The sequence below is a fragment of the Bidens hawaiensis genome, unplaced genomic scaffold, assembly GCF_021521415.1.
Source record: "Bidens hawaiensis isolate Kalapana, Puna unplaced genomic scaffold, B.hawaiensis_p1.1 tig00023079_1, whole genome shotgun sequence".
NCBI classification, from domain to species: Eukaryota; Viridiplantae; Streptophyta; class Magnoliopsida; order Asterales; family Asteraceae; genus Bidens; species Bidens hawaiensis.
Genome location: NW_027493616.1, coordinates 304274 through 327855, shown reverse-complemented (window position 1 = coordinate 327855; position 23582 = coordinate 304274). Strand labels below are relative to the sequence as shown.

Genomic DNA, 23582 nt, shown 5'->3' with positions numbered 1-23582 from the left:
GTAATTTATGTTACGAAAATAATATAAGTTTTTATGTAGGGGCAAAACTGTAATTTAAGCAGTCGGTTAAGTTGGTGATTTATGTGGCCAGTGTATGCACAATAAATTTTGTGCATATCAATCTGAGTTTGCAAAAATTAGTTGGATAGCAAATGTTGAAAGTTACAAAAGTTTGTTTCTTTCACTTGGGATTGTCTATGCAGGGGTAAAAATAGGTTGGCAAAACAATAAATAAGTTCTAGTTAAATTAGTAATTTATGTTAGGGAAATGATATAAGTTTTTATGCAGGGGCAAAATTGTAATTTAAGCAGTCGGTTAAGTTGGTGATTTATGTGGCAGATGTGTGTGTATGTGCAGGTCAAGCTGTGTTTGTATGTTGCAGGTGTGTGTATGTGCATGTCAAACTATATTCGCAAAAAAAGAAAAAAAAACATTTTGACTTAAAAAAAGAAAAAAAAACATTTTGACTTTATAAGTCAAATAATGCACCTGCTCAAAAAGTAGGCTAAAAACCCATTTTGCTAAATCAATATGTAAAAACTATCTGAGCATTGCATTACATATAATTGAACATGAGTGGACAATACATTTCATTACATATAATTATGCATTGAACCATTAAAACCATAAAAAACATTACATTGTGCATTACAACAGTTATATTAACTTAAAATACCAAAACATTCCACCTAATAAAGCTACAACTGCATAAATATATACTTTGTTTGATATAAAATTCGAAAACGCTAGCTTATTTTTCAAACTTTTGTTCTTTTCGCGTAACATCATATTCTCCACCCCCATGTTTGCAATCTTCATCTTTAGTGCCTTGTTTTTCATTTGAAAAATGTTACAATTGCATCCAATAGACGTCATAGCATCAACTTGTTCTTTCCATGTAAAAAAATTGCAATCAGACCTCTAACAAATGTAATCAGAAATTCTAAAACTCCTTTAGACAACAAAATTTAACTTGCAGACCATAGAGGGCAGCCGTAAAACTCATGCCCTTGTCTAGCACTTCGAATTCCAGCTACTCTCCTAACTGCAACCAGGTCGTGGTTACAATACATGTTTCCATCGATCCCAAGTCTACAGATTTTGGGTTTACGGCCCCAATTTTCTTTCGAATGGAGGTAGATGATGAAGATGAACTCATGTCAGTTCCCAATTTTGGTCAGAGGGTAGAGATTAAGTTAGGGTTTGCAATTGTTTTTTTTTGTTCATTTAGGGTTTAAAAGGGGTATTACCACGCAACATGGTTAAAGTATATAAAAAAAAGTAAGAAATGCCACGTAATTGACAAATCAGATTCCACGTCATTTAAAATCTAACGCCGTTAAGTATATTTAACGGGGGACCATTGACACAAAAATAGGTAAAAGTTGGGACCATTGGTAGTGATTTTAAGAATTAGGATTATTGTTGGCCAAAAGGTAAAAGTTGGGATTATTTATTTCCAATTTTCCAAAATATAATAATAATAATAATATTAACAAAATGCAAAGCACTCCTTCCTCCTTCTTCCCTGTTTTTTTTCCAGTGACCCCCCCCACCTCCCAACGGCTACTTCCATCTCGCAACGGTCATTTTTTTCCTCGAGAACCCCACCATCACCCTTCATCACGCGTGACACCCATCACGCAAAATCCATTTTTTCCGCGTGACAAAGGAGCGGCGGCGGTGTGGAGAGGCTCACCACGCGTGATGGGAGCTCCATCACGCAACGCCCCGTCCCCCTTAGTGGTTTAAAGTAAAAAGGTTTTGAAATTTTTAATTAATTTGTTATTATTATGCACTCTTACCTTGCATACATATACATATATATGAAACCTTAATTTATTTTCTAATTAAAACAATTGCATTATTCATTTGAGTCACTGACCAAGCATGATCAAATGATTAAAAAACGCTTTCTTCTTTTTTCATGTTAAATATAATTTTAAAAAGAGAAATAAGAAAACTCGAGCAATCCGTTAAACCTTGTCACTAATTAGAAATTACCATGGGTGTGAGACCTATAGACCACCCCCTCCCTCTCCCAACGCGTAGACCTTTACATTCATGTGCTCGGACACCCTCCATGTAAATGAACAAAACTCAGTTTGTGCAATTAAAACGTACATTGTAAAAGAAAAGTAAAATTAAAAACCAAATAACTAAAACCGGTTAACGTTTATTTCATTCTTGAATATATGGCCTCATTATATTTATATGCACAATGTTTAAACTTTAACCTACATAAAATATTTTACTATTTACTTAACATTTATGATACTTGCATATTACATGATAGTAATAGAACTAATTAGCAAAATCAAGATTACCAATATCAAGTATTGCTACCACCTTGAAGAATATTGAAACCAATAGTATTGGGTTTAGCATTGAGGCCTACGAGTTGGTTTATCTCTATATAATGTTGCGGTATATTAAATGGAAATCAATAAAATCATTTACTGCTTACAAGAAGAACTCCCCTACAAACATTAATATTGTTCAGAGCATTACAATTATTGGTGCAGTCAGCCGATGTAGACAAAGAAACTATTGCTATTGCAGAAGTTGTACCTGCATAAGTTGGCTTTGTTTAGGAAGATTCTCTTTTCTTAAAATAATGTCATAACTTTGTTTTCATATGAAAGTGAGTAATTTTTTAGGTAAAGCTTTATAATTCAGGAAATTGGATTTTAATAAAATTCAGGAAATTGGATTTTAATAACTCAAATTATAATTCGTTGTTTAGTGTTCTATAATATTAATTTACACCGATCATATGACAAACAACAATTGTAATTTTCATTTTTGTTGTAGCATCCGGTCTCTCGCACCATCAATATTGTCCGCTTTGTCTACGAAGAGCTCACGGATTTGTTCTGGTTGCCCAGATTGAGACTTCTCAGGAGGTCACTCGTTTTGCTATTGCTTCCACCTAAGGATGTTTAACTGTGCAGCTCTCCTTTCGTCCACTAACGTTAAGTCCAAAACGCGTTGGTGATTTAAGAGACGAGTCATTTACTTATGAATCAAGTATATCATTCATGTCTACGGTCAATGTGGGATTTGTCTCACGATATTGCATTTATTATATGGACAATCTCACTAGCAAAAGAGTAACACGATTAGTCCCTTCATTTACATTCAATAGTCAAAAGTCAAAACACACATATGAGAATGGGCGTTCAACCCCCACCCAGTTTTGAACGGCAGTTCAAGTTGTGAAAGGCAAACGGCCGTTCAGCCACAAAGTAAATTTCATTATCTGTTTGTGAGAGGCTACCAATACACCACTTAGATTCAACTCTTTTCAGTCAAATTTGTATGTGAGAGAGATAATAACTTTCATTATCAAATAAAAGCAATGAATATAGGGGGGGGGGGGGGGGGGGGGGGTCCACGAGGTGGGCTCAGTTTCCAAAAAAAAAAACACCCCGTGCAGGATCGTGACACCGATTATATCGATCCGATCCCCCAATGGCTATTTCCAACGGTAATGTTACCGATTAAAAAAAATTTTAAGAAAGCAATTTAAAAATAGATTGGGGTGAATAATAGGCGTTTCCAAGGTTGAAAATATGCTTAGGGGCAGAATGACGTATCACTTATATGGAGGAGAGATAAGGTGAAAGATAGTTAGAGCATTCTCATTATATTTCCTATCTTTATCCCTATAATTACATTAAAAAACACTACATTTCTCTCTCCTGTTTAATTAAATAATATTTTTATACATTTATCATTACATTTTTCTTTCTCCTTTACTCACAACCAATCCAACAAATATTAAAAAATAAATATGGGCGAACAATGTTCCCCAAATGTTTCCCCAAATTTAAAAAAAATCACTACATTTTTCTCTCCACCATATAATTTACACTCACAACTACTCAAAACATCACCTTATAATTTACATACTCTCCTCACATAAATTTAGGGGATGAGATGTGAATGCTCTTAGGGAAGGGATTGGAGCTCCCCACCCTAAAGTAAATTTTTTTATTATTATTATTATTATTATTATTATTATCAATGTTCTTAAAACCAGACCGGTCCAACAGATCACAGACTTAGATACGGGTTCAGGTTACCACTTTTGAACCTCCTTCAAACGAACAAGGTGGTTCTTAACCAAACCAGGTTGAACGGATGAACTGTTTAAACCGGAATTACAATATGAGATGCTTTGAAAATTTGAGAAGTATGTTTTGTAAGTGGTTGCGAATTAAACTTATGACCTTATGTTTGAAAACCACAAGGCTTACCCAATGTTGTAGAAATCGTTAGACGCTAGTCAAGCAAGCAATGGGGTTGGGAATAACAATTATTCGAGATTCAGAGAGATTAATCTGATTGAAATTTATATGTAATTTGTCAAATTTACAGAAATATACTAAGATTTATATATGAAATTTTCAGTTTTGTTAGATTTTTACAACCATGGCATACCACTTGCTCTAGTAAGCAGTTACATCTAGATGGTGGGTTAATTGTTAAGTTCTTTAAATATAGTCATTCTCTTTAAGCTTCTTTCAGTTCTATTACTTAGTTAAGGTTTTTGTTAGTCATATATTTTTAAGAATAATCAATAGGCAAACCGCTCCTAAGTTAGAATTTGTAAACTAGGTTATAAGCGAATATATTAACAAAGATACGTCTGATATGTACTGTGACATTCGTCAATTTCGGGTCACTTTTGTTATGTAAACCCGACCCGTTTGTTACCCGAACATTTCAAATATATAAAATATTGGATTTTGTCATTTAAAATATATAAAATATATAAAATATTGTTTTTTTTATATTATGCATTGTTGGACCATTTAAACATACCCATTTTTATGCAAACCATAAAAGAATCTTTATACCCAACCCTTCACTCCTTCCCTATATATACACACCCATCTTCTTCATTTTACTCTTGCTACATCTCCAAAAAACTCTCTCAAACTCCATAGATTCAAGGTTGTTATTTCTTATGTATTTTTTGAAGTTTTGACTTCTCAAGTCAAACTAACTATAGTCTTTCATTCTAACTTGTTCATCTAACATTACTAACTCTTGAATATGGTGGTACAACATATATATAATACACACCCCTTGTTTCCTTTATTTGTTACTTCACCGACTTTGGTTGGTTAAGTTTCGAATGTCATAAGGCAAGGCTTCATGGAGGACTTCGTGTTCTTGATATATATTTACACACACATAACTTATTATACATATCACTTATGACTAACTTCTAACCCTTTAGTTTGTTCATCTTATTTACAAGTTCCATGGTGTGGGTTTGTATAAGACTAACCTCGGTTTAACCGAAACTAGTCCAAACCGGAAACCGAACTTTTGTTTACTAGTTTTGTTAAAATAGTTGTTTAAACATGTTTATTGCTAGATTTGAGTTTCAAAAATCATTTTTACAAGTTCTTTGATATTAAGCATATGGAATCCATCTATGAACTCGTTGGGAGATAGAAACCGAACTAAACCGAAACTTTTGCTTAAAAGACTTGTATTTAACTTTTTTTTGTTGTAAAATTTAAGTTTTCTTCATTTATAAACCAATATACAAGTTCTATGATATTTGGGCATGTAGAAACCATCTATGAACTATTTGTGAGATGGAGACCGAACTATACCGACTTTTACTCGCTTAAGACACACAAGTGTGTTTTTAGTTATCAAGACTTGTATATTTCTTTAAAAAAAAATAGTTTACAAACTGATTTTAATTATTTTTCTTAAGTACTTGGAATAGTTGGATCCAACTTGATCTCATAACATAGTTTGGACCGACAAAACCGAACACTCGCTTAACGTGCGTTGTTAGTTCTAAACAATAGATCTACGTACTTGGTTAAGTGTTAGTATGTTTTAATGAGTTATCTCATAACAATTAATATTTTGAAAAGTTGACTTTGGGTTCGACCATTTGTCAAGACCCGAACCGACAACCCGAACACTCGTTAAAAACCAGTTTTAGTATCTTTAGCCTAATGGAACTTGCATTTTAGCATTTTCCCCACCTTATTACTTAACATTGGTTAAGTAAATATTAAGGTTAGATACTTTAACCCGGTTTTGAGCAAACGTACATTTTTTAAAAGGGTTATTATTATAAATTCTTAAATAGTTACATTTTAACCCTTGAACTTTAATTGATTAGTTTTTGCAACAATTATTTTATTTAAAGATCTTCAAGACAACCTTTCTAAATCCAAGACTTTCTTTTATTTAGGCTTCATACGTTAAACTCGTCGTTCCGGCAAATCTCCAAATAATCAATCTTTCAAGTTTATTACTTGAACGTGAGTAACTTCATACCCCGTTTTCTATCTTTTATTTTGGGGGTGACATTTCAACTTATCTAAACTAAATGTTTTATACTTGGGGTCTTAAACCACAAACGTTGTTGTATACCTTACTTGAATAATTGCTCGATTTGGTGTTCTATGCTTATTTGACTATGTGTTTATCGCTTTTGGATGGTGGAACTATAAATCCTAGACCATTTGGCAACCCCTCATGGCAAGGTGTCGTTAACGTAATGCAATTAACGATAACTATAAAATCCTAAACTATTTGGCAACCCCTTATAGTTGGGTGTCGCTAACTTGTTAGCGATAACTATTTATCCAAGTTTATAGCTATTATTTATGGTTTTGTATACTAGTTTTGTGGCTTTTCATACTATATATCTATTGTTCAAACTTATGAATTGCTCACCAACCTTTGTGTTGATAAACTTTATTTTATGAAATGTTACAGGTTTGCATCTAGGTTGATTATGGAGTTCGGTGAAGAAAACATCACAAATACCGTTAGGATATTAGCAAAAATGAACAATATTTGATTTGCTATATTTTGTTATATTTTGTTGTATTTGAGTTATGAATATTTGGTTATGTGACATTTTCGATGTTGTGAAATGAAATGAGTTTGTTAAATATTGTCGCTTTAAATAGTGTCATGCGCTTATGAGCAATCGTTGCACCCCGGCATGTTCCGCCGCCTTTGGTCGGGGTGTGACATGTACGCAACCGTATTCATATGTCTCAAATAGGAGAGGGTTTGAGTTTGAGTCAAAACACATGAGCTCACAAGTCCAATCTAGAAGCCCAAAAGCTACCGATGGATCCAAACACTGCTTACAGGCACAGCTACATGAATACATGAATACATGATATTAGACTTGTTTTCAAACTTTATGAATTCCTGAATCAAGAGACTAGAGATATAATATGAAAGTATGTAGCAATCGACCAATCGTGGTCAATCAATCAATCTAGTTCTTTTTGTTCGAGATGTTTGCGTGTAACTCGTCATTTGCGTTCTTTTGTTCCCTCTCTAGCCTCGAGTTTCCATTAGCAATTCTTCCATCAATCCAACTAATTATATCTCCAAACACAATATCTATATTCTCGGTGCACTCTCCATATGTGAGAGAGTGCCACATTTCCGGATACAACGTAATCGTCTTTTCATAGCCGGAAGCGGTTTCATATAGAAGTTTGCTCACCGTCGGATGGGTCACCTTGTCTGCTTCCCCATGTAGAACAAAAAATGGAAGTGTCACCTATTTAAAACAAAGGTTGTCATATTACTTCAGATATCTTCTTTCCAATGATGTTTTATCTAAATGATTAAAAAAATGAAGGGTTATTACGAACCTGTCACACAAAAATACAACTCCGTAAACTATAAACATTCGTTGACGTAAAACAAATACTTAACTAGGTTTTATCTTACCTCGTCCCTAATTTTAGCATCTCTAAACACAATATTAACGAAATTTTTGCCTGGGATGATTTTCCATGTTGGGATTATTTTTGTAAGTTTCGTCAACATACTGATCACCAATTGAGGTGGCTTTATATCATCTGCGATCTGAATCAACCAAATAAATCTTGTTAATGAAAATGAACTGAAAATTAAAATCTTTTATTAAACACCTAATATATTTTAACAAACATTAAGGGTGTGTTCGGGATTGCTTATTTAAGTGAAAAAAGACTTTTGGTTAAAATGACTTATAAACTTATAAAATTTTGAAAAGAAGTTTTTAAAAAGATGTTTGGGTTAGCTTATGTGTTGAGAAAAACCAAAATGAGCAAAAAGGACACTCTTTTTTAAAAAGAGTGTAATGGAGTTTAAGGGTGAGAGATGTGTAATAGGTAAATCAAACTCATTAAGTTAATAAGTTATATATTCCTAACTTTTCAAAACTCTTTTATTTTGCCTTCATCATAAGTTAAAATCCATAAGGCCTTATTGTTTGCCAAACACCTTATACACCTTATTAACTTTTCAAAAAGTTTATAAGTTATAAGTCAATGAAAATAAGGAATCCCAAACACCCCTAAATGTTAGGTTCGTATCATTATCATTTATGTTGTCGTGATTATTTCATCAACGAATGCAGCAGTTGCATGGTTGTTTTGACATGCATTTCAACAAGGCCGTCTCCGAAAATTTATATGCCTCGGCCAAGCTGAATTAAAAAGGCCCGTAGACTTTAACGAATAACGAAATATGATAAGCAAAAAATTAGTTTAGGCCTTATGTAAATGGGTTTTTTGTTTGATTTAAAGAATTATATTTTTAAATAGGCTTTACTTGGTTATGATTTAACTTATGTAAAAAAGTGTGTATAAAAATAAATTTAAAATTGTCTCAAGTAATGCTAGAACTTGCAACCTTTTCATTGGAAGTAATACCCATTTTCCACTAAACCAACCTAGTTATTGTATGATTAGAATTAGAGTAAAACATTAAATATACATATTTCTTTTTCTTAAATATATATATATATAAATTAAAAAAAATTTGCCCCCGAAAATTAAGTGCCCCGGCCGGTCGTCCACATTACCCTATGCCCGAGCCGCCCCTGCTGATTTCAAATATCAAACGTAAGCTTTGCAGTATGCGCCTTTCACACTTTTATGATAGTGAGAAATAGTGACACGAAACCTATTTATTTCTAGAAATATTTTATTTGAATGACCAACAAATAAAAGTTGGTTACCCAAGGTAACTCAATGCAAAAGGCAATCCATACATCCGCGATCGTAGACAACAATGGTTAGCCCATGCCCGCCCTCTAGTTCCATGGAAAACCCCTCGTTCAACCCGCCCAAGTCTTTACTTTCCTCCAATGTCAATTGAGTTAGTGCTCATTGACATTTCCTAGAAATATAATTATTTAAAAAGGAAACATCGAATATATATTTTCGTTTACCAGAAACCATGCAAATCTATTAACTTTCGTTCTTTTTTTTAACGGCTTTGGATCTTAAAACTTGCAAAGCACTTTTCAATTTTCATAATAAAATGGATGCGGTACTGGATTTTATTAGGAAATGATTTTTTTGAAACTCAAATTTCTTTTACTTATCCATAAGACTTGAAACACATTTTATACTTTTCAATTTGCAATTTGATGTAATTATAGGAAACATGAGTTTTTTAATAAAGACTCAGGTTTGATCTTCACATATGACATTTTGGGGAGGGCATGAGTGACTCAATGAAGAAAGATCGGGATCTTTGTGATCTCCAGTTCGATTTTGAGACGTCCGATTTTTACCACTAGTGGGCCTTCGGGCGGATGGGTTTTGCCTGGAACTGAAGATAACTTAGAGGCGCTTAAGGAATTAGTACGACTGGATTAGACCAACTGACGGTGGCATTTTGTCATTAGAACACGTTGTATGAAATATATAGACAATTCTTTGTTGGTTGATTTAAAAAAAAAAAGACTTAAAACACATTCAAATATTTAACAGACTTTGTGTTTTTTTCACCGAATCATCAACCTCAGGACTAATAACGAAATGATGATGGGCACAAAACCAATCGAGTTAATATTAAAATATTTAAACACAAATTTAGATAATTATTATATAATATAATTACAAAGTTTGGTGCCGCAAAGTCCCGACTGGGCAACTTTGCGGCACCTTATTGGTTCTTTTTAGTTTGTTTTAGTTTCGGTCTGTAACAAACGTAATGAAAACCGGTTGAACACTTATTGGTCCTTTTTGGTTTTGGTCCTTAATAAACGTAATGAAAACCGACCGAATGCCAATTTTGTTTTGTTTTAGTTCCAATACCGTAATAAATGTAGCTAAAACCGACCAAATGCCGATTTTGTTTTAGTTCTGATACCGTAACGAGGATGACAGAAACCAATGGAATTTGCGTAGACTCACCGTCTCAACTCCCGAGATTGACAATAGTTATTTTGTCAACGACCGAGTTTTACCGGCCAACGCCACTTGGTTCACCTCAAATTTTATTATTTTCTGTTTTTATTTTGGCTGTAATTTTGGTACAATAACACATGTGACTGAAACCGACCGATTTCGCATCAACTTATCGTCTTAACCCTTGCGACCGATAACGCTTGGGTTTACCGTTACTCGAGTTGCGCCGGGTAAAACGCTTGTTAATTTATATGATAAAAAGGTTATTGGTTTCAATATTTTTCTAACACAATTGTAAGGATATTTAATAATGTGTATATAAAATAAGTGAATTTTATAATATTTTAGTCAGGGGCGGCCCAAGCATAGGACGAGCCGAGCAACCGACAAAGATACATAATTTTTGGGGCGGTCAAATTTTTTTATATATATATGAATTTATTTTTTTATATAGGTATAGATCTTCATCATCTTATTATATATTAAACTAAATATTTTCTTTTTATTCATAATTCATTTAAACTATTGGCTCAAACTAAATATAGCTTATATATTTTATTAGTTATTACTCATTAGGTCTACGGTCTTTTAATTTCGGCTAAGCCGAGATATTTAGATCCTTGTTGACGATCATGATTATAATTTTGTCAATAAATTATAGTTTTAATATTTATACTTCATAGATATGCATCTCTTATTTTAATAATCAAAAAGAGAAGTAGGTGACACCTTGCAAAAGGGTGCGACCAAGACGGCACCATCCCAATACTCTGGTTTCTTCAAATGTACCAGCAGAACTATTGCTCCTCCCATAGATTCTCCAAGCAATATTCTCATTTTTCTTTTATTTTCTTTCTTTTCTGAAAACTAAAAAAGTATATATATTAAAAAACAAATAAATCATTTCTTGCTATATTTTAAAATGATTATTATCTAAAAATATACATTTCTAAAATAATATGATTTCTCTATTGTATTATAAAATAATATAATTAATTTAAAACAAGCATATACATAAAAAAAGGAGGAAAGTAAATACTATGCAGTTAATGCGGAAAAATATAGGATATCGGTCAAGGATCGATATATGAGATATCGGTTATCGCAGTGAGATATCGGTGGGATATTTTAATATCATGTAAAATTCATATATATAGCAATTTAACACTAATAATTCAGTATAGTCTCCTACCTTTAACAAATTAAAATTTTGAAAATTGCAAAACACTAACAATCGTAGCAAGTAAGAATTAAAACTTAAAACACTAACATTAAACACTAAAAGTTGATAATTAAGGCTTAAAACACTTATATCGGGAATATCGGTGATATATCGGTCTATATCAATTAAATATTGGTCAATATCGCTGATATTATCGGTACTGATATTCTTACTGATATTTCGCCAAAGGAGCAACAAGCGATAACCTTACATGCAACATTATCAAAACTACGTAGTTTTGATAAAAAGTTTCTAAAAATAATGATTTTATTGTTTTGTTAATGCTGTTACATCTTCCTTAAATTTAGCAAATTTAGAGAAAAAGCATGATTTATAATTCGTGATTGTGAAAGCATTTAAAAATAAAAACCAAGATTAATTCGACGATAAGAGAACGCATTTAAATATAATATTAGCTCAAAAGTGAATAGAGGTAGAATTCTCTCTCAACGGGGTGGGTGTGGTAAAAACTACAGGAATGGTGGGTCGAAAGGAAAGGAGACGTCGTTTTTTGTCTCAAACATTCCGGATGGAAAAGGGGATATGTCAGATGCTTATGTAGCAAGAAAGAAGGACCTGGGAGGAAATGGGTTTGGATTTAAGGGGGTGAAAGATGCCATAAAACTTGCTGAAGAGTTAACGAGCTCAAAGATTGGGAACGTGATGGTTGCGGTGACAGTGGCAAAGTTCAGTAAAGGAGGGGTTGATGCATGCAGTGCATAACAAAGGTCGTCTGGGAACCAACAAGGTGGAGTTCCAAACTTCTTTTAAAAAAACAAAGGTTTCATATAAGGAGATGGTGGAAGGAAAAATGATTTGGTTACCAAAAGAGAAATTAACCTCAATCCTCCTGGGTTGAACTACCCGGGTCAGGTGAAAGGTCGGGCGGTAGTGTGTGTGGCTAAAGGCATTCAAGAGCTTTGTGAGTCCAAGACGTGGTTACGGGAAGCGGGGTTCTGTGATGCGGCAGTATCCTATATAGGCGGTCTCAAGATAATGTTCATTTTCAACAAGCCAACCCAAGCTAAAGACTTTCTTAAAAATCATGGCCTTGTTACTTTTGGGATTATAAAACCATTGGGAGTTCCAATTACTATTATTAATGTTTATGCTCCGAATGATCCGTTAGAAAGAAAGGAATTGTGGACGGTGTTACTGGATCTCAGGAGGTCGGTTGTCGGTTTATGTGTTATGTTGGGTGATTTTAACGAGGTACGGGAGCCTAGAGATAGATTAAATTCAGATTTTGTGGCTTCGAATGCTGCGGTTTTTAACGATTTTATCGCAGAGGCTGACCTATCAGAGTATCAAATGGGAGGGGGATTATTTACATATGTTTTAGATAACGGGGATAAATTTAGTAAACTTGATCGTGTCTTGGTTTGTAAGGATTTCTTGGCGAAGTGGCCGACTGCTTCATTGACTCTTCTTGCTAAAGATTGCTCGGATCATAGGCCATTGTTGTTAACCTCAGTGGCAACCGCGTTTGGGCCGATCCCGTTTCGATTTTATAACACGTGGTTGGAGCTTGATGGGTTTGAGACCTTTATTCGAGATCAGTGTAAGGGATTTCGGTTTTCCGGGCCTGCGGGCCTGCGGATTCAGGTTTGTCTACAAAGTTGCGGTGGCTAAAGAAACGTATTCGAAATTGGCTAAAACAGGTGAGGTCTCAGAATGAAGGTAAGTATGATGATTGTAAAGAGAGAATGCGATATATCGAGTCGATTGGTGAGAACCGACCTCTCTCAGATGCTGAACTAAAAGAAAGAATGGCTTGTACCAGTTTGATTAAAGAGTTTGAAAACCGTAAGTATCATGATCTAAAACAAAAATCAAGGGTACGGTGGGCTACAGATGGGGACGAAAATTCAAAATATTTTCATGGAATTATAAACGTTAATCTCAGTAATAATCGTTTACATGGTTTTTTGGTGGATGGAATGTGGGAATCGAATCCGATAATCATGAAAGACGCGGTGTTCGAGTTCTTCGCAAAAAAGTTTGAGGAACCGTTGTCAGATAGACCGATGATGGTGTCATACAATCTAAAGAAATTATGTGATGCAGAGGCTCAGGTATTGGTTAATCCGTTCACATGTTTAGAAATTAAAGATGTTGTTTGGGATTGTGCAGGGGACCGCTCACCGGGCCCAGATGGTTACAATTTTAAGTTCTTTAAAAGATTCTGGGATTGCTTTGAAAGAGATTTTTTAAAGATTTTCGAGGAGTTTTTCTCTTCGGATGCCGTTAGCTTCGGGTGCATATCCTCCTTTATAGCCTTAATTCCCAAGGTTAAGGATCCGATATCGTTGTGTGATTTCCGGCCGATTAGCTTGATTGGCTGTATAAATAAGGTGATTTCTAAGGTGCTGGTTAGGAGGTTGAAGACGGTAATTGGGGGATTAATTTCAGAAGAACAGTCGGCTTTTCTGTCGAATCGAAGTATTTTAGATGGCCCCTTGATTTTGAACGAGGTTATTGCATGGTTAAAGAAGAATAAAAAGAGAGGTATGTTTTTTAAAGTCGATTTGGAGAAATCCTATGACTCTTTAAACTGGAGATATTTGGACTCAATCTTGGAGCAAATGGGGTTCCCTTTAAGGTGGCGAACTTGGATCTCAGCTATCTTGAGGGCGAGTCGGGCTTCGGTACTTGTTAATGGGTCACCTACCTCGGAATTTCAATGTTATAGAGGCCTTAGACAAGGAGATCCATTGTCTCCATTCTTGTTCATATTAGCCATGGAAGGTCTTTCTGAGATGATAAAAATGGCAGTTGACAAGGGATTGTTTTCAGGGTTGAGATGCGGCTTGACGGGGCCGGTTTTATCACACTTTTTATATGCGGATGACGTAGTTTTTATAGAAGAATGGAGTAAAACAAACGGGCAGAATCTGTGTAGGATTCTGAGGTGCTTTTACTTGGTGTCGGGATTAAAAGTAAACTTAGCTAAATGCAAAATTTATGGAATAAGGGTGGAAGGGCAGGAATTGGCAGAAATGGCTAGTTTGCTGAGATGTGATGCGGGATCGATTCCGTTTCAGCACTTGGGTTTACAAGTTGGGGCCAATATGAACCTAATCGATTCATGGGACCCAATGGTTGAGGTGCTTCAAAAGTGACTATCGCGCTGGAAGGCAAAGAGTTTATCGTTCGGGGTCGCATCACCATCCTAAAGTCGGTTTTAAACTCACTTCTCACATATTTTTTCTCGTTGTTTAAAGCCCCGGAAGGTGTTATAGATAAATTAGACCGGTTAAGAAGGACTTTTTTTTGGGGCGGTTCGGATGAAAAGGCAAAACTTAATTGGATTGTGTGGGATAAAATGTCGGTCCCAAGAGAGTTCGGTAGTCTTGGTTTGGGTTTCTTGAGAGATATAAACGTCTCCCTTTTAGCAAAGTGGTGGTGGCGGTTCAAAAATGAAAAAGGTAATCTTTGGTGGAAGGTAATCTGGTCTATTCACCATTCCTCCCGGTCGTGGTCCGGCTTCCCGGTTAAAATGTCCTCCGTGGGCCCGTGGAGACAGATCGGTAAAAGCTTAGAGAATGTTAAGCCGGTGGGAATGGATGTGGTTAAGATGATTCGCTCGGAGGTTAATAACGGGGTAGACACGTGGTTTTGGTTAGATAATTGGCTAGTTGACTGCCCCTTGTGTGTTCGGTTCCCTAATTTATTTGCTATCGAAAGATTGAAACGGTGTTCGGTGGCAGACCGGTTAATCATGTGGGATGGTGTGATTTGTGGAACATGGGATTGGCGTATAGCTCCTAGGTGGCAGGTTCTGGTGGAAGAATTTAGGGAGCTCCTTTCCTTGTGTCAAGATGTGGAAATAAAAATTGGAAGGGATAATATTATTTGGTCTGGTGACTCCTCAGGTGAGTATACGGTCCGTGGGTTGAAAAGTCTAATGTTGGATAAGAAGTTTAGTTGTACCGATTCGATTTTTGAATGGAATAATTGGGTTCCATTGAAGGTGGCGTTTGTTGCGTGGAGAGCCGTACTTAATAGGCTTCCAACGCGGGATGCGCTAGTTAGGAGAAACATTTCGGTTGTCTCAACCGCGTGTCCAGTTTGTGAAAGGGAGGAGGAATCGGTTGACCATGTTTTTATTTCGTGTGAAGTTGCTCAAGTATTGTGGAGTTTAATTTCCCAATGGTGCAAAGTCCCTTCAATTTATGCATTTCGTATGCAAGACTTGGTGGATCTTCATAAACACATAGCGGCTTCAACAGAAAAGTCCAAAGCTTTTCACGCGGTGTGCTTGATAACTATTTGGTGTCTTTGGAAGAAGAGGAATGATAGAGTTCATAATGGTAACCCGGTTCTCGCGCATAATGTGTGTGAAGAAGTCAAAGCTATTGGTTACTTGTGGGTTAAATCAAGGTCAAAAAGGAGGGGCTTAACGGTGGAAGATTGGCGTAGTTTTCGATGGAAATAGGATTGTTTTGGTGTTTTTGCTGTTGGTGTTGGCTGTTTTTGGCTTGTATTTGGTGATTGTTTTTATCTAGCTTCTTTCTAGTTTGTGAATAAAATCTTTTGTTGGTCTTTCAAAAAAAAAATAATATTAGCAAGATTGAAGTGGCTGAAAAATAACTTAGCTTTCATTCAAAATTGAAAAACAATGGAACAACAAAAACTAAAACTGATTTTCGGATGAAACAAATGGAAACAGCACAGTTGATTTCTATTGATTTGTCATATGAGAAGTCAAATTCAACGGCAAATATTTAATTTTCTCTTGTCGTGTAACTAACCGAGGGTTTTATTTTTAATTGTTTTCATGGAAGATGATAAAATAAGAATTAGAGGTTTACTCTAAATTTGTTAAATTAATGGAGAGGAAATAGATTAAGAAAAAAATAAACGAACATGAATACAAAATTTGTTAGATTAAGTGTTCGTGTCCGTGTTCGTGTTTGTTTAAAGTTAAATAAACAAACATGAGCATGCCCTTATTTGTATATTTTCAGTTCGTTTACGGGTCTACAAGAGCACCAATCAAAGTCCTCAGTTCTTGGACAAGGTTTTATCATTCAAATTTTAATGAATTTAAATTAATAAATAAAAAAAATATAAATGCATAAAGGTAAAGAAAATACCACAAATACTTGTAAAAAAATCCGAACAGTCCGTGACAAGATCATCAAAAGAGGGGATATAAGCCTGCATTCCTGAAGATTTCCCATGGCCTTGATTATCAATACCATAAACTGCAAATCCTGCCTTCACTAGCCTTAATGCAGCCCCTGTTAATATTTCATTTTAATACAATATCATTGATTGCTTAGTTTTTATTTGTATCATAAGAGCATTCTTATCCCATCCACCATCTTTAACCTCATCATTTAACAAAAATTCACTACTTTTTAAAATATGCCTCTCATTTTAAAAAACACCACACATCCTGACCTCTATATTTATCTCTACATTCTTTTTTTATTATTTTTTCTCTTTCTATTCATTTACAATTTTTACTAAAGACTATTTTGTCTTATTATACTTTTCGTCTAAAATAATTCTAATAACCTTCAGAAAAATTGCGTTAAACGTTATGCAAGCCTAAAGTCGGCTCGAACTCATATAGTATATTAAACCAAACATTATAATCGATATGCGTTTAAATTTCTTCGTAGGTCCCAATTAACTTCATCCAAAATAGCACTTCATTGAACAACGCTTCAACTGAGTTCCATTTAGGAATGAGCTTGGTACTGTACCGGTACCAAAAATATCGATTCCGAAAATCACGAATTCTTGGTACCGGTATCGAAATATTCGGTTCGGTACTGGTACGGTACCGGGAAAATACCGGTACCGAAGGTAAAAATTCGTGAAATACCGGTTCCGGTACCGTAACGATCCCGAAAGTCGAAACTTTAGTACTGATTCAGTAGTAGTACCGAATTTGCTCATCCCTAGTTCCATTTATATGTTGACTTTGACCCGTTTGCAAATTCGCAGCAAACTTGACCTCCAATAAACCAAACAGTTCGCAGCAAATTCCCAATTAACTTCATCCAAAATAGATTAAAGTCTACTTGACCGATCCAAACATGCCATACACCATTTGTAGGCAACTGATGCGAAAATATTGCACTGTAACGCGAAAAGAAGCTTCACTAAACTGCACTTGTAATTATGAACTACTCGTATTAGCCTTCTAAAAATCTATAACCTGCTGCCAATACTGAGGTTAAACCATGCAGCAAATCCGAACACCTTTCATCTCATACACAAGCATTTCTAACTAACATCACACATATAATGTCAAAGCGTTCAACATATATATAACCCAAAAGTACACAAATGTCGCAATACTCCGTCTTGATGTTAATAAGCATACAATCTCTAGAACTTTTGTATGAAGCGGATATTAGCCTTTGCTCATACTCTTGTTACACTATCACCGCGGACATCCACCAACAACTCACCTGCAAGAGTACCAAGTGCATTTCGCAACTGCCAAAAAAAAATCTTAGGAGATGTTTAAAATAGTCCTGCTCAAGAAAAACAGAGCGACACTTACATCATTAAGATGCAACTCAGCAATCTCGCTACGCTGCTTCAACTCTTCAAGCAGCTGTAGAGTAATTATGGTTTTCATATTAAATATTAATGCTTAATAACAATAAATAAGCTAACTGAAATATAAAAATAAAAATAAAAAAAGGCGCACCTCAACCATACGAATAGATGGACCTCCTTGTTGCAGCCTTTCCATAATAATGTTGCGAGTCAACGCAACCAAATTGTCTCTTTTCATTCTTTCGCTTGAAGAGACACCAGTAGTAATCAGGTCCATGTCAATGGTTCCTGTTAAGAAAACATCTTTATCTGTTACCTAACTAATTAACCAACTAACATGTATTTTGTTTTATCTTGTTTGAATGCTTACCAGTGGCAGGATCGGTTGCAGACTGCTGCAATGCAACTTCTAGAAGCCTAAAAGCCTCAACAACATCTTTCTTTTCAACCTCTTCTGAAAAGCGAATGCGGGCCAAAGCCTCGCTGAGGCGCATGACGCTCTCAAGTTGTCTAGGAGTAGCTGTAATCACCTGTTGATTCAAAGTTTAGCAAAATTTAACGACTTTTTTCGATTCGGCCCGTTTGAAAAAAAAAAGTTACAAAAAAATTGTAATGAAGTATAACAATTAACAACCTTTTTACTACTTCCTGGAAGTATAACAATTAACAACCGAATTTGCTCATCCCTAGTTCCATTTATTATGTTGACTTCGACCTGTTTGCAAATTCGCAGCAAACTTGACCTCCAATAAACCAAACAGTTTGCAGCAAATTCCCAATTAACTTCATCCAAAATAGATTAAAGTCTACTTGACCGATCCAAACATGCCATACACCATTTGTAGTCAACTGATGCGAAAATATTGCACTGTAACGCGAAAAGAAGCTTCACTAAACTGCACTTGTAATTATGAACTACTCGTATTAGCCTTCTAAAAATCTATAACCTGCTGCCAATACTGAAGGTAAATAAAATACCAAAATTACCCTTAGGGTTACTATGTTGGCTTAAAAATCAAAATTACAAAATACCAAGAATGATGTTATCTTTTGTATATCAGATACTTGTGTCATCATCATGCCACCAAAAAGAAAAATTGGAACTAGCATACCAACTTATCTGAAACAACAATAAGCAAACCATAACAATCTCCATCCAATTTTAAAACATAACTTCAAAATATATTCACATGGCTTTTGTCCAATAAATTCTTGTCCACATGCTTGTACACAATACAAACAAATCACAGCTGTAATCCAAAGACCAATGCACTAGCAGGTAATGCAATACAAAAGAAACAATTACATGAACATATAGAACAACAAGAGCTGCAGAATGATATTGATGTCCCCTTAACTTGTCACACAGTTTAACAAAATTGCAGCTTATAGCACATTAATTTGAAGCAACCACACACCCAAACAAAACACACACATTAAATTGCAACCTAAAGCACATTGATTTCAAACAAAACAACATTTCAACAACCTTTAATTAAAAACAAAATAAGTCCAGCATCCACGAGGCCAGAAGGCTTTGAATTCATGAAACCCAAAAAATATAAAAGTATAAGGTTAGACAATGCCAAAAAAAATCTGTTCTTATGCAATAAGACTTCCATGTAACACCAAAAAGGGGAATACGATTTCTTGTAGCACTAATATATATGCACTATTGTTCGGCCTTTAAAGTTGATTATCTCAATCACGATTGCGTCTCATTATGATTTCTCTTTGAAGTTCCTCAAAATATAGTCATTGGAGTTCTGTCATAACACTCACGTCCAACATCATAATCCGTTGATCGGATTCATTCTTTGCAAGCTTCGCTTTCTCAGCTTCAATTCTCAATTTTTCTGCCTTCAATCTCATCCTTTCTTCTTCAGCAAGTCTATCATACGCCATCTTCTCGGCCTGAAGGCGATAAAACTCTTTCTCTTGAGCATGTGACTCCTCTAAAATTGTATACTTCATCTTTCTGAGTTGTTTGATTTCCTCGGTTTGCTCACCTTCAACTTTTCGTGATCGTTTTGCAGCTTTCCTACCCAGTGGTCGATCCAATTCGATAACTTCATTTTCAATTGCATTTCCAGCCTCGGATGGGGTTGTGGTTGGGGTCTGGGATGGGACCGTCATCCTCTTTTTCTTTGACTCGCCCTTCGCGTTTCGTAAAATCCACTTAGGTTGGTCCTTTAATAGGTTCCAACAATGCTCAAATGCGAAGTTGCATTCTTCTTGTTTATGGTACAAAAACTTCGCCTTATCAAACTTGCATTTAAACAAATAAAATACATGTTAAAAAAACAAAATAAGTATTTTTATGTTGGTTCGGACTCACTTTGCTTTATTGACACTTAACTTACCCATTAAAAGCAAACTTAATTTAATTTCATGACCCAACTTTGACCCCGACCCGTCAAGATTAACCCAACATTATAAAATACTCACAAAACAAATTAGAGTGTGGAATTTTACCTTATCATGATCGGTTATGCCACTTATATTTAATCGTTCAACTTGATCTAGGCACGAACAAAAAGTATTAGTGGCCTTTTGAATGCTAGACCATCGATTTGATAAAGACTTGATTGACCTTTCGTTTGTGGTTTCTTTATGTTGCTCGAAGTACAAATAGATATTTTCCCACAATTGAGAGTATTTCTGATCTGTTCCTTGAATGGAATCAAGGCTATGATTAAGCCATGCAGCAACGACTAGCTCGTCTTCTTTAGCGGTGAAGTTCACACCCCTTTTTGATTTCTTAACACTGTTTGCATTTGCGGGGAAAGGTGGAGAGTCGTCAAGGCTCACAATAGAATTCCCACAAAGAAGATCGGTGTAGGATACACCTTGATCTTGTGCATCCATACTCAAAACTACAATAGAGTACAAAGATTATTATATTAGGATTGGTAAAGAAATATAACAGTTTATTGAATGTGTTCTCTTATCTATTAATAGTCACAATAGTTTCATTAGCTGGCCAACGATTATAACACATACTGATTACATAAATGAACACAATTTAATTACCCTAATTATTTCATGTTCTACAAAACTTCATCCTATGTGGATAATTCCACTATCAGTACTACTTTGTAACTTTTATTGTATTAAATCAAGAAAAGAAAACAACTTGCATACTCTAAAAACAATAAAATGGACCAAATAAATTAAATAAATCCACACAAAGTTGAAACGTGTTAAATATGATGATAAAAGAAACCACCATCTTTATTCTCTATGAACAAATAAGTATACAACTCAACCCAAAACCCTAATCATGAACCAAATTACAATCCATCTAGAAACCCCAATAAACCCAAATTACTATCCAAGAACATGGAATTAGAACATCTACAAACCCTAATTAACTTCTCTTATCCCGCAGACATATTTGTAAGAAAAGAACACCTCCAAATCATCAGTGGCGAAGCTTGACCAAAATCATCGGGGGCCGAAGTTATGGATCCAGAAAATTTCGGGACAGCAGTTCGGTTTGAGTCGGGTCAAAGTCAAACAATAAAAAATTTTCGAGTCGGCGGGGCGGGGCGGGTCAAACAATATAAAATCTAAATAAATACTTTTTCTTCATTCATCTTACAAAAAACCCAAATACATATTTTGTTAACAACAAAAGACCTAAAATACTTAAGACGATTGCAAAGAAGGGTGATTGGGTGAGTACCTGTTGCAGCTTTTGACGATGAAAAATAATTATTTGATTTAGGTTTTGCCTCTGTTTTGCTTCATAGGTAAAGAAGAAAGAAAGAAAGGAGAAAGCAGAAAGCATATTATGAGCTTTATAATAAGAGGGAAATGAATATGGGCGGGAGAAGATGAAATAGACGGGTGAAAGTACAGGAGTTGAGATATGGGGTGCTACAGTAGCTTTTTATAAATGAAAAGTTACTGTATCATATTTTCATAAATTAGGGATAGAGTATATATATAGGGGATTGGATGGAGTGACTAATTGAAAGATTTTTTTAAAATTTAAGGATAGAGAGTGTTTTAATGGATGGGATAAGAATGCTCTAAGACACATTATATAAAAGGTAAGTTAAATCTTAAGGCCTCCAACTTTTTAGAGTTGATTGCTAAATATATTTAATTCTTACTCTTTGATCACAACTCTCTCAGCTCTCGATCTTTAGAACTTTCAGTTCGAATTTTATGATTTAAACCTTTTAAAGTCGTATAAAAATAAGTGTTATCATATTCTTTTTTCCTTTAAGAATGCGGGCCTAGTTTTAGAGTTTGCTTTAAAATCCAAAAATAGTTGATGAAGTTCCTAATAATTTGACTGCATTTGTAGCTTTTTAAGATAAGAACCAAGAAAATCTTTTTATTTTTGGATTAAATAAGCTCACCTTTCATGGAGACACTGCATTCCATGCCATAGCCATGGTTAAGAAAGATCAAAGCTCTTGGTTCGGTATCAACGGGCAGCCATCGACACGTAAAAAGTTGTAATCCTTTCGAATTCACAATAAATTCCTGAAAATTTTTCACATCACCATAAATTATTCGTTAAAAGAAAACATTTGAGGAATATTTGAATATAAGAATTTGTGAATAATACCTCTTCATATATGAACTTGGAAGCTTCAGTCGCCTAATATAAGATTAAACAATAAAACCATACAAATAGAAAACACAATAATGATTAAATAACATGAATTCTACACTGTATTGTTAAAAAAAAAAGGTAAGAAGAGAGGCATACTACCATGAAAGTTGAAACAAGGTGATCTTTAAATATTTTCAAAAATCAAGTGGTGAAATAATTAATAAAGAAGTTTGAATGATTATATTGAAGATGATTGTGTGTACTGTGTACAGTTAGTTTCTTGGATGTAGCTGGTGGATGAATTTATTTAAATATTTATTATTTAATAATTTTATTTTTTATTTATAAAATGTGGACCGTGGTGTAATAACCAAAAATCGTCAACGATTTTAATTTAAAATTTTGAAGTCATTAAAGAATCGTTAATTGGTCAAGAATAGGACTATACTGCATGTGGAGAAAAATGAGCCAAGTATAGTAGTTTTTAAAAATCAGAAGATTTGATATATATATTTCTAATAATTAGACTTCTAATAACTATAAGTAATCATTTTTGTGTTATTTTATTCGTTTATAAGATGCATCTATAACTATTTCCACCGAAGCTTTTATAGAAGTAATAATCACCAAATTTAACTTTGTTAATTAACATGATTACAAATTAAGTATTTATTTTTAATATTACTGATAAATAAAACATATATAACTTATGTAATTTTACACATATTTTAGTCTAGCGAAACATATTTTAAATTTGCATATTATATTGGCATAGTAGGGACACGTGTCCAGTTATAACTGGCAAATTTAATTGTTAATTTAAAAATAAAAAAATTGCTATTTTTGTAAATTCAGATCGGCGATATTGTTTTATTAATTATATTGGTTAACATGGTTTTTCTGTAAAGTTTTGATCAACAAATTTTAGCAAAAGTTGTTTTGTATTTTATCGACTATTTTCGTAAATTCACACCGAGTACTTTACTACTATTTCTAAGATTTGTTTACGAAATTGTAAGAATTAAAAGAAAGGGAAATACGTAACCGAGAAATGCATAA

The 23582-nt window shown here is 34.4% G+C and overlaps 2 protein-coding genes across 2 annotated transcripts; both read right to left on the bottom strand.

The window, feature by feature from the left end:
* Positions 1-7690: 7690 nt before the first annotated feature.
* Positions 7691-22779, bottom strand: LOC143566949 (caffeoylshikimate esterase-like). The gene is made up of 6 exons (XM_077053494.1): positions 22683-22779; positions 22536-22568; positions 22324-22450; positions 16525-16671; positions 10933-11063; positions 7691-7885 (listed from the first exon to the last, which is right to left on the bottom strand). The coding sequence occupies exons 1-6, from the start codon at positions 22683-22685 to the stop codon at positions 7739-7741; spliced, it is 588 nt and encodes a 195-aa protein (XP_076909609.1). The 5' UTR covers positions 22686-22779; the 3' UTR covers positions 7691-7738.
* On the bottom strand, positions 17804-18789 carry LOC143566918 (DNA replication licensing factor MCM4-like). Its single transcript, XM_077053475.1, has 6 exons — positions 18766-18789; positions 18585-18665; positions 18321-18480; positions 18102-18238; positions 17952-18005; positions 17804-17884 (listed from the first exon to the last, which is right to left on the bottom strand). The coding sequence occupies exons 1-6, from the start codon at positions 18787-18789 to the stop codon at positions 17810-17812; spliced, it is 531 nt and encodes a 176-aa protein (XP_076909590.1). The 3' UTR covers positions 17804-17809.
* Positions 22780-23582: the final 803 nt, after the last annotated feature.

Excerpts from the sequence above, each read along its gene's own strand:
- LOC143566918 (XM_077053475.1), bottom strand. The coding sequence starts at position 18,789 with ATGGTGTATGGCATGTTTGGATCG. Across the intron at positions 18,481-18,584 it reads TTCCAGGAAGTAGTAAAAAG|GTGATTACAGCTACTCCTAG; the intron begins GTTGTTAATTGT and ends TTGAATCAACAG. Across the intron at positions 17,885-17,951 it reads CTGAGTTGCATCTTAATGAT|TTGCGAAATGCACTTGGTAC; the intron begins GTAAGTGTCGCT and ends TTTTTTTGGCAG.
- LOC143566949 (XM_077053494.1), bottom strand. Across the intron at positions 16,672-22,323 it reads ATGCAGTGTCTCCATGAAAG|GGGCTGCATTAAGGCTAGTG; the intron begins GTGAGCTTATTT and ends AAATATTAACAG. Across the intron at positions 7,886-10,932 it reads TGGTCGCACCCTTTTGCAAG|ATCGCAGATGATATAAAGCC; the intron begins GTGTCACCTACT and ends TGGTTGATTCAG.